General features: G+C 42.2%; 1 protein-coding gene across 1 annotated transcript; it reads right to left on the minus strand.

Moving 5' to 3' along the window:
- Positions 1-11,045: 11,045 nt before the first annotated feature.
- On the minus strand, positions 11,046-11,990 carry Or9a2 (olfactory receptor family 9 subfamily A member 2). Its single transcript, NM_001402542.1, has one exon. The coding sequence runs from the start codon at positions 11,988-11,990 to the stop codon at positions 11,046-11,048; it is 945 nt and encodes a 314-aa protein (NP_001389471.1).
- Positions 11,991-12,459: the final 469 nt, after the last annotated feature.

Raw genomic sequence — 12,459 nt, forward strand, 5'->3', positions numbered from 1 at the left:
TCACCCTCTTTCCCACCTAGTTCCCTCTTTCTGTCCACCTCCAGTGACCATTCTGTTTCCCCTTCTGAGTGAGATTCTCCTATCCTCCTTTGGGCCTTCCTTAGTTGGTTCTGTGGGTTGTAGCATGATTGTCTTACACATTATGGCGAACTTCCACTTACAAGCAAGTACATACCATAGGTATCATTCTGGGTCTGTGTTTCCTTCTCAGGATGATATTCTCAAGTTCTATCCATATGCCTGCAAATTTCATGATCTCTTTGTTTTGAACAGCTGAATACCATTCCATTGTGTAGACATATCACATTTTCTTAACCCATTCAGTTAAGAGGTATAGAAATTGTTTGCAATTTCTGGCTATTACACATAAAGCTGCTATGAGCATAATTGAACCAATGTCCCTGTGGTATAGTAAAGTATCTTTTGGGTGTATTGGGTTCAATTCTTTAATGACAAATAAGTCTGGATTCCATCTCTGTACTCTCAGAACCTAGCACAATGCCTTATAGCTTTCCCCTGTCCAGTATGTATGCATGTGCACATGTATGTAAGATAAAAAGAGTCAGAGAGACCTAAATAGGAGACAGAGAGACTATTATTTGAAAAGAAGGAGAATGAAGGAAGAAGGGGGTAAAGAGAAAAGAAAAGGAAGAGGATCCACTTGAATGAGTATGAAATGGCTTTAGATGAGTAATCCACTAATAGTCTGTATCTTTTGCATTAAGGAATTCATTGATATTCTTTTGTGTTACAGCCCAATAAATATCAGATTATCCCTCTTGTAATAGTTACCTTTAACTGTCAATCTGAAAAAATATCTAGACTTGTCTGGGAATAGAATCTCAATATGAGGTTGTTTACATTGCGTTGGTTTGTGCATAGGTTTAATCAATTAAGTTAATTAATATAGGAAGACTCAGATCACTGTGGGTGACACCATTCCTTAGTCAGGAGGTCCTAGGCTGTATAAGAGTGGAGAAGTCTAGTTGAACACAAAGAATCAAGTAAGCATATGTATATTTCTCATTGCTCTTGACCATGGATGTGATGTGACAACTTGTTGAAATCCCTGCCTTGACTTCTCAACAATGATGGCTGGGTTGTAATCTGGAGTAAGAAGAAATAGACTCCTTTCACCTCTAAGTTGCTTTTGTCAGGATCGTTTATCACAGCAGCAGAAAGAAAGCTAGAATACCCCCATTTATAATTATGGCTACCTGATAAAGATGACTGAGAGCCATTTTGGGAAAGATGAAGAAATGTTTCCTGGATCTATTCTCATTCTGTCACAGAAACCTTCCTTCTGTTGGGCCACTGCAGTCAGTTTGCCATTTGGTAAACAATGGATCTGAGAACTCAAATCTGGAGACTGGGGGAAGGACCACGACTTTCCATTAGTGACCACTGTCAGTATTCTCATTAGCACTTTTCATTAGTTATTGTAAGTGGTACTCAAATGAGTGTCTTACCCATAAACATGTTCTAATACCCGCCTTTAAAGATCATCATTTATGTTACTTCTCTCTGATATTTCAACCATTCTGCCTCGTAAGATAGGAGGGTACATTTCCCATCTAACATTTAACTCATCTGTCCTTTGCTGTTGTGGCCAGCTGTGTGTCCTTCTATTAAAGAGCCAGCTCTGAAATGGTGGCTCCTAACAAGCCATCACAAGTAATGTCCTCCTAAATAACACTTTTGGAAATTACCTTTGCTTGACAGAGTGTCCTGATGGCCTCTGAGGAACAGGATCAGCTGGTAGGATTTCTGTCTAATGTAGTAGATTAACTACAGCATTTTTACTTTCTAGGCCATTTAGTCCCTCCTTCCATAGTTTTCTAGCTGTATTTGGAAGGTCTATTACTTTAATGAAAGTTATTGCTTTTTGAAAACTTTTATGAGTCAGCAAATGGCATATATTAGACTCATATTTCTAGACTACTAGCTAAAGTGCTAAATCCTGCATGGTGGAGAAAAACCTCTAAAGCTACACTTTCCCCTGCCCAGCTTTAGATTCCAAGTATTCCCAGATGCGCTGCTCTCTGAGCACACTTCCCACACCATGGCCATTCTTTCCCTTGTACATACCAGGCCAGGCTTTCTTCAGTTTTAATGAATAATATCTTCAATCTGATGGTCGTCTCAGCTTTCAAGTTTATGTTGAGAGTCAAAACTGTTGTTATCACACCCGCGGATCCCGGCCCGCAGCAGCTCTCTGCTCCCAGACCCGGTGAGAGAGAGACCCAACCGCCTGGTCAGGTGGGCACTCCTGAGGCTGCAGAGCGGAAGAGACCACCAACACTGCTCACCCCTGCCCACATCCCTGGCCCAAGAGGAAACTGTATAAGGCCTCTGGGCTCCCGTGGGGGAGGGCCCAGGAGCGGCAGGACTTCTGCGCCTGAGACACCGCCGGAACCTGAAAGAAACAGACCGGATAAACAGTTCTCTGCACCCAAATCCCGTGGGAGGGAGAGCTGGACCTTCGGGGAGGCAGACAAGCCTGGGAAACCAGAGGTGACTGCTCCCTGCACACACGTCTCGGACGCCAGAGGAAAAAGCCGGGGACCGTCTGGAACCCTGGTGCACTGGGGCTCCCGGAAGGGGCGGCACAGGTCTCCCTGGTTGCTGCCGCTGCGGAGAGCCCCTGGGCAGCACCCCATGAGCGAGCCTGAGCCTCGGGACCACAGGTAAGACCAGATTTTCTGCTGCAGGAAAGCTGCCTGGTGAGCTTGGGACACGGAAGCAGAATTTCTCTAGGAGGCACGGTCTGTGTTTACCGGAGGTCCCACACCCGCGGATCCCGGCCCGCAGCAGCTCTCTGCTCCCAGACCCGGTGAGAGAGAGACCCAACCGCCTGGTCAGGTGGGCACTCCTGAGGCTGCAGAGCGGAAGAGACCACCAACACTGCTCACCCCTGCCCACATCCCTGGCCCAAGAGGAAACTGTATAAGGCCTCTGGGCTCCCGTGGGGGAGGTCCCAGGAGCGGCAGGACTTCTGCGCCTGAGACACCACTGGAACCTGAAAGAAACAGACCGGATAAACAGTTCTCTGCACCCAAATCCCGTGGGAGGGAGAGCTAAACCTTCAGAGAGGCAGACAAGCCTGGGAAACCAGAAGAGACTGCTCCCTGCACACACATCTCGGACGCCAGAGGAAAAAGCCAAAGACCATCTGGAACCCTGGTGCACTGAAGCTCCCGGAAGGGGCGGCACAGGTCTTCCTGGTTGCTGCCGCTGCAGAGAGCCCCTGGGCAGCACCCCACGAGCGAACCTGAGCCTCGGGACCACAGGTAAGACCAAATTTTCTGCTGCAAGAAAGCTGCCTGGTGAACTCAAGACACAGGCCCACAGGAACAGCTGAAGACCTGTAGAGAGGAAAAACTACACGCCGGAAAGCAGAACACACTGTCCCCATAACTGACTGAAAGAGAGGAAAACAGGTCTACAGCACTCCTGACACACAGGCTTATAGGTCAGTCTAGCCACTGTCAGAAATAGCAGAACAAAGTAACACTAGAGATAATCTGATGGCGAGAGGCAAGCGCAGGAACCCAAGCAACAGAAACCAAGACTGCATGCCATCATCGGAGCCCAATTCTCCCACCAAAACAAACATGGAATATCCAAACACACCAGAAAAGCAAGATCTAGTTTCAAAATCATATTTGATCATGATGCTGGAGGACTTCAAGAAAGACATGAACACACTTAGGGAAACACAGGAAATCATTAATAAACAAGTAGAGGCCTACAGAGAGGAATGGCAAAAATCCCTGAAAGAATTCCAGGAAAACACAATCAAACAGATGAAGGAATTAAAAATGGAAATAGAAGCAATCAAGAAAGAACACATGGAAACAACCCTGGATATAGAAAACCAAAAGAAGAGACAAGGAGCTGTAGATACAAGCTTCACCAACAGAATACAAGAGATGGAAGAGAGAATCTCAGGAGCAGAAGATTCCATAGAAATCATTGACTCAACTGTCAAAGATAATGTAAAGCGGAAAAAGCTACTGGTCCAAAACATACAGGAAATCCAGGACTCAATGAGAAGATCAAACCTAAGGATAATAGGTATAGAAGAGAGTGAAGACTCCCAGCTCAAAGGACCAGTAAATATCTTCAACAAAATCATAGAAGAAAACTTCCCTAACCTAAAAAAAGAGATACCCATAGGCATACAAGAAGCCTACAGAACTCCAAATAGATTGGACCAGAAAAGAAACACCTCCCGTCACATAATTGTCAAAACACCAAACGCACAAAATAAAGAAAGAATATTAAAAGCAGTAAGGGAAAAAGGTCAAGTAACATATAAAGGGAGACCTATCAGAATCACACCAGACTTCTCGCCAGAAACTATGAAGGCCAGAAGATCCTGGACTGATGTCATACAGACCCTAAGAGAACACAAATGCCAGCCCAGGTTACTGTATCCAGCAAAACTCTCAATTAACATTGATGGAGAAACCAAGATATTCCATGACAAAACCAAATTTACACAATATCTTTCTACAAATCCAGCACTACAAAGGATAATAAATGGTAAAGCCCAACATAAGGAGGCAAGCTATACCCTAGAAGAAGCAAGAAACTAATCGTCTTGGCAACAAAACAAAGAGAATGAAAGCACACAAACATAACCTCACATCCAAATATGAATATAAAGGGAAACAATAATCACTATTCCTTAATATCTCTCAATATCAATGGCCTCAACTCCCCAATAAAAAGACATAGATTAACAAACTGGATACGCAACGAGGACCCTGCATTCTGCTGCCTACAGGAAACACACCTCAGAGACAAAGACAGACACTACCTCAGAGTGAAAGGCTGGAAAACAACTTTCCAAGCAAATGGTCAGAAGAAGCAAGCTGGAGTAGCCATTCTAATATCAAATAAAATCAATTTCCAACTAAAAGTCATCAAAAAAGATAAGGAAGGACACTTCATATTCATCAAAGGAAAAATCCACCAAGATGAACTCTCAATCCTAAATATCTATGCCCCAAATACAAGGGCACCTACATACGTAAAAGAAACCTTACTAAAGCTCAAAACACACATTGCACCTCACACAATAATAGTGGGAGATTTCAACACCCCACTCTCATCAATGGACAGATCATGGAAACAGAAATTAAACAGTGATGTCGACAGACTAAGAGAAGTCATGAGCCAAATGGACTTAACGGATATTTATAGAACATTCTATCCTAAAGCAAAAGGATATACCTTCTTCTCAGCTCCTCATGGTACTTTCTCCAAAATTGACCATATAATTGGTCAAAAAACGGGCCTCAACAGGTACAGAAAGATAGAAATAATCCCATGCGTGCTATCGGACCACCACGGCCTAAAACTGGTCTTCAATAACAATAAGGGAAGAACGCCCACATATACGTGGAAATTGAACAATGCTCTACTCAATGATAACCTGGTCAAGGAAGAAATAAAGAAAGAAATTAAAAACTTTTTAGAATTTAATGAAAATGAAGATACAACATACTCAAACTTATGGGACACAATGAAAGCTGTGCTAAGAGGAAAACTCATAGCGCTGAGTGCCTGCAGAAAGAAACAGGAAAGAGCATATGTCAGCAGCTTGACAGCACACCTAAAAGCTCTAGAACAAAAAGAAGCAAATACACCCAGGAGGAGTAGAAGGCAGGAAATAATCAAACTCAGAGCTGAAATCAACCAAGTAGAAACAAAAAGGACCATAGAAAGAATCAACAGGACCAAAAGTTGGTTCTTTGAGAAAATCAACAAGATAGATAAACCCTTAGCCAGACTAACGAGAGGACACAGAGAGTGCGTCCAAATTAACAAAATCAGAAATGAAAAGGGAGACATAACTACAGATTCAGAGGAAATTCAAAAAATCATCAGATCTTACTATAAAAACCTATATTCAACAAAATTTGAAAATCTTCAGGAAATGGACAATTTCCTAGACAGATACCAGGTATCAAAGTTAAATCAGGAACAGATAAACCAGTTAAACAACCCCATAACTCCTAAGGAAATAGAAGCAGTCATTAAAGGTCTCCCAACCAAAAAGAGCCCAGGTCCAGATGGGTTTAGTGCAGAATTCTATCAAACCTTCATAGAAGACCTCATACCAATATTATCCAAACTATTCCACAAAATTGAAACAGATTGAGCCCTACCGAATTCCTTCTACGAAGCCACAATTACTCTTATACCTAAACCACACAAAGACCCAACAAAGAAAGAGAACTTCAGACCAATTTCCCTTATGAATATCGACGCAAAAATACTCAATAAAATTCTGGCAAACCGAATTCAAGAGCACATCAAAACAATCATCCACCATGATCAAGTAGGCTTCATCCCAGGCATGCAGGGATGGTTTAATATACGGAAAACCATCAACGTGATCCATTATATAAACAAACTGAAAGAACAGAACCACATGATCATTTCATTAGATGCTGAGAAAGCATTTGACAAAATTCAACACCCCTTCATGATAAAAGTCCTGGAAAGAATAGGAATTCAAGGCCCATACCTAAACATAGTAAAAGCCATATACAGCAAACCAGTTGCTAACATTAAACTAAATGGAGAGAAACTTGAAGCAATCCCACTAAAATCAGGGACTAGACAAGGCTGCCCACTCTCTCCCTACTTATTCAATATAGTTCTTGAAGTTCTAGCCAGAGCAATCAGACAACAAAAGGAGATCAAAGGGATACAGATCGGAAAAGAAGAGGTCAAAATATCACTATTTGCAGATGATATGATAGTATATTTAAGTGATCCCAAAAGTTCCACCAGAGAACTACTAAAGCTGATAAACAACTTCAGCAAAGTGGCTGGGTATAAAATTGACTCAAATAAATCAGTTGCCTTCCTCTATACAAAAGAGAAACAAGCCGAGAAAGAAATTAGGGAAACGACACCCTTCATAATAGACCCAAATAATATAAAGTACCTCGGTGTGACTTTAACCAAGCAAGTAAAAGATCTGTACAATAAGAACTTCAAGACACTGAAGAAAGAAATTGAAGAAGACCTCAGAAGATGGAAAGATCTCCCATGCTCATGGATTGGCAGGATTAATATAGTAAAAATGGCCATTTTACCAAAAGCAATCTACAGATTCAATGCAATCCCCATCAAAATACCAATCCAATTCTTCAAAGAGTTAGACAGAACAATTTGCAAATTCATCTGGAATAACAAAAAACCCAGGATAGCTAAAGCTATCCTCAACAATAAAAGGACTTCAGGGGGAATCACTATCCCTGAACTCAAGCAGTATTACAGAGCAATAGTGATAAAAACTACATGGTATTGGTACAGAGACAGACAGATAGACCAATGGAATAGAATTGAAGACCCAGAAATGAACCCACACACCTATGGTCACTTGATTTTTGACAAAGGAGCCAAAACCATCCAATGGAAAAAAGATAGCATTTTCAGCAAATGGTGCTGGTTCAACTGGAGGGCAACATGTAGAAGAATGCAGATCAATCCAGGCTTATCACCCTGTACAAAGCTTAAGTCGAAGTGGATCAAGGACCTCCACATCAAACCAGACACACTCAAACTAATAGAAGAAAAACTAGGGAAGCATCTGGAACACATGGGCACTGGAAAAAATTTCCTGAACAAAACACCAATGGCTTATGCTCTAAGATCAAGAATTGACTAATGGGATCTCATAAAACTGCAAAGCTTCTGTAAGGCAAAGGACACTGTGGTTAGGACAAAACGGCAACCAACAGATTGGGAAAAGATCTTTACCAACCCTACAACAGATAGAGGCCTTATATCCAAAATATACAAAGAACTCAAGAAGTTAGACCGCAGGGAAACAAATAACCCTATTAAAAAATGGGGTTCAGAGCTAAACAAAGAATTCACAGCTGAGGAATGCCGAATGGCTGAGAAACACCTAAAGAAATGTTCAACATCTTTAGTCATAAGGGAAATGCAAATCAAAACAACCCTGAGATTTCACCTCACACCAGTGAGAATGGCTAAGATCAAAAACTCAGGTGACAGCAGATGCTGGCGAGGTTGTGGAGAAAGAGGAACACTCCTCCATTGTTGGTGGGATTGCAGACTGGTAAAACCATTCTGGAAATCAGTCTGGAGGTTCCTCAGAAAATTGGACATTGAACTGCCTGAGGATCCAGCTATACCTCTCTTGGGCATATACCCAAAAGATGCCTCAACATATAAAAGAGACACGTGCTCCACTATGTTCATCGCAGCCTTATTTATAATAGCCAGAAAATGGAAAGAACCCAGATGCCCTTCAACAGAGGAATGGATACAGAAAATGTGGTACATCTACACAATGGAATACTACTCAGCTATCAAAAACAACGAGTTTATGAAATTCGTAGGCAAATGGTTGGAACTGGAAAATATCATCCTGAGTGAACTAACCCAATCACAGAAAGACATACATGGTATGCACTCATTGATAAGTGGCTATTAGCCCAAATGCTTGAATTACCCTAGATCCCTAGAACAAACGAAACTCAAGACGGATGATCAAAATGTGAATGCTTCACTCCTTCTTTAAATGAGGAAAAAGAATACCCTTGGCAGGGAAGGGAGAGGCAAAGATTAAAACAGAGACTGAAGGAACACCCATTCAGAGCCTGTCCCACATTTGGCCCATACATATACAGCCACCCAATTGGACTAGATGGATGAAGCAAAGAAGTGCAGACCGACAGGAGCCGGATGTAGATCGCTCCTGAGAGACACAGCCAGAATACAGCAAATACAGAGGCGAATGCCAGCAGCAAACCACTGAACTGAGAATAGGTCCCCTATTGAAGGAATCAGAGAAAGAACTGGAAGAGCTTGAAGGGGCTCGAGACCCCAAAAGTACAACAATGCCAAGCAACCAGAGCTTCCAGGGACTAAGCCACTACCTAAAGACTATACATGGACTGACCCTGGACTCTGACCCCATAGGTAGCAATGAATATCCTAGTAAGAGCACCAGTGGAAGGGGAAGCCCTGGGTCCTGCTAAGACTGAACCCCCAGTGAACTAGTCTATGGGGGGAGGGCGGCAATGGTGGGAGGGTTGGGAGGGGAACACCCATAAGGAAGGGGAGGGGGGAGGGGGATGTTTGCCCGGAAACCGGGAAAGGGAATAACACTCGAAATGTATATAAGAAATACTCAAGTTAATAAAAAAAAATAAAAAAAAAAACTGTTGTTATGCTTTTAGAAGATAAGGTAGAATCAGATTATGAAAAAGGCAAGCATCATCTCCTAAGGCAATGTGTGAGATGACTATAGATGTGTATTCTGCTAACAATCTGATACCAGTATCTTCCATAGAAAGAAGTCTATTGATGGTGTTTTTGTCCTACTGTTCTATAAATAGCCAATTGTTCCATCTTTTCCTTTTTAAAACATTTATTTAATGTATGAGTGCTCTGCTACACATACGTCTGTCTGCTTGAAGAGGGAATCAGACCCACTATAGATGGTGGTGAGTCACCATGTGGTTGCTGAGAATTTAACTCAGGATCTCTGGAAGAGCAGCCAGCTCCTGAGCCACCCTACCAGCCTCCAAAGTATTATTTTATGTATATGACTCCACTGTAGCTGTCTTCAGACACACCAGAAGAGGGCACCTGATCCTATTACAAATGGTGGCTAGCTACCACGTGGTTGCTCAGAATTGAACTCAGGACCTCTGGAAGAGCAGCTAGTGCTCTTAACCTCTGAGCCATCTCTCCAGCCCTGCCTCCCCCCCCCCCCGTTATTTCATTTTTGATAGTTAGCTTTAACTGTCAACTTGAGTCAGTCTACAATTGCCTTAGAAGAGATTACTTGTGGTCCATATATTCCTCAAGTACGTTAAAGGAAGAAGAGACTATATTTTACAGAAGTTAAGTGCTTTGTTCCCAGTTTTCAAAAGTTAGGGTGTTTGGCCTTGATGGAGGAGGTGAATCATTGGAAATGGTCTTTGAGGTTTCAAAAGCCTACACCATTTCCAGTTAGTTCTCTCTCTCTCTCTTTCTCTCTCTCTCTCTCTCTCTTTCTCCTCTCTTCCTTCTAAAACTCCTTCCTCTAATGCTAAGTGAAGTCCCTTAACTACTTCACATAAACCCAAACTCCTGAATTGCTTCTCATTTTTAAAATTCTGCATGGAGAGAAGTCATTTGCAAGGTGTCTGAAATTTGAAGTTAGAAATCTTAGACTGGGATAAGTTTGAACAGGAATGGCAGTTTTCAGGAGCTGTAATGCACTATATATATATATATATATATATATATATATATATATATATATATATATATATATATATATATATATAGCTATGCCCGCCTCTAAGAGGAGCAGCTTATGCAATACTCTGAAGTTTGGGAAAAGACATCTTCCCTATTCCTATTCCCAATTATTCTAAATGCTACTAAGAATTTCCAGAGGAAATATTTGCCATGTGCCCCATCACCACCCTAGACTGTTTTTGTGGCAATATACGGACAATACTATAGTCAATTATGTACAATTGAGCCAGGACAATTGTCATGTAGTCTACAAATAGAGAGAGAACCCAAATGATTTTAAAATGTAGATGTACATCTTGTCACATAACGGCACTAATGTATGGAGAATGTCTTTGCACAATTGATGGACCGAAGCGACCATGTTTATGTTTGCATTTTTCAGTGGTTCCTCTCACACTCTGTCTTTTCTCCCATCACTTCTCTCCTCTAGAAGATAAGTCTTCAGAGTAATTTGTCTAGGATGTTTAAGAAACTGTTTTCTTGCTCTGCTTCTTGCAGTACCTTCAAGAACACTCTTCCTTGTGCTCACTAGTGTTAAGAAGCAGGCATGAAGTCTGGAAGGTTCTAGTTAGCATAAAAAGAGATTCATTTGAAGTGCCTTGGGAAGAGATTTGGAAGTAGGTCTTCCATTACATGGTTGTAATTTGTGCCCAGGACTCAGATTTTACTACAACTTTAATGGACCAGGGAAGCTGAAATTTTTAGGTTATGTCACCTAAGAGTAACTGAGAGAAGAGCTAATCCCTGAAGAACAGACAGCAACGCTTCATTCCATCTCTAAGGGACTCTTTGACTTTGTCATTCCGGAGAGTGAAGATGAAGGGGTTCAGAAAAGGAGTGACCACAGAAACCAGCAGTGAGGCCACCCTGTTGTACTCTGCTGCCTGCGTTTGCTTGGGTTTCACATAGAGGAACAAGCAGGTGCCGTAGCCAATGACAACGAAAGTGAAGTGGGAGGCACAGGTGGAGAAGGCTTTCCTCCGGCCAGAGGCTGAGGGGATTTTGAGGATGGTGGAGATGATATAAGTGTAGGAGACAATTGTGGGGATCAAGGATCCAACAATAATGAAAACCGCCATTAAGAATAGAATGAACTCTGTGAGCAAGGTTTCATTACAAGATAATTGGAGCAATTGGCCCCGGTCGCAGTAGAAATGATCTAACAGATTTGATTCGCAGAAAGTAAACTGGAATGTGGCATAGACTGGCCAGATTTCTGAAAGAAAACCAAACAACCAGGACACCATCACCACCCAAATGCAAGTGCGGCTGTTCATGATGACGCTGTACCTCAAAGGATTGCACACAGCCACATAACGGTCCACAGCCATTGCTCCAAGTACTGCGAACTCTGTGGTCCCTAGAGAGAGGTAAAGGAAGAGTTGGGCAATACATCCAGTCAGAGATATTGTCTGCTTGCCAGGGAGGAGGAGCCCCCAGAGCATCAAGGGGACAATTGTAGTCGTTACCAGGATCTCTAGGAGAGAGAGGTTGCCAAGGAAGAAGTACATGGGGGACTGTAGACGTTTATCAACACAGACAATCATGATGATGACCATGTTTCCCAGCAGTGTCACTGAGTAGAAGAAAAAGAATATAGCAAAAAGGATGTAGTGTAGTTCTTGGGATCCAGGGAAACCCAGAAGGCAGAATTCGGTCGCACTAGAGAGATTGTCCATCATTTGAGTTTGACTTTTGCGTCCCAGTTTTAGGTCTATGTCAAACGGATCCTTCAGGTTATGGAATTGCCCTTCTTCCTCCTATGTTAACTGTGCCAGAAGATAGAAAGGCATTCCAGGTAAAGGTTAGTGCAAAGAACTTTGCATAAGCAGTACCACACAGAGCCATCTAAAGGCCAACAAAGCAAAGGTCAGGTCAGTGTCTAGGGCCAGCGTTCCTGCTGTCCTCAGATTTTGAAACATCACAGAACACCAATATCTCCACTTGAAAACTCTGGGATGGGTGTAATTTTCCAAAACAGATCCATTCTTTTCTAACTGTGTTCATCCTCAAAAGCCTATAAATATTGACAGATAATAGCTGGTATGGATAAGAACCTAAATATTGGACATTCTGATACCTGGGTCTCTCTGCTCCTCACTTCTGTAGTCTTAACTGTCATTTCCTCAAAAACCTCTTTCCAGTCACTGT

The sequence above is a fragment of the Rattus norvegicus genome, chromosome 4 (assembly GCF_021556685.1).
Source record: "Rattus norvegicus strain SHRSP/BbbUtx chromosome 4, alternate assembly SHRSP_T2T, whole genome shotgun sequence".
NCBI lineage: Eukaryota > Metazoa > Chordata > Mammalia > Rodentia > Muridae > Rattus > Rattus norvegicus.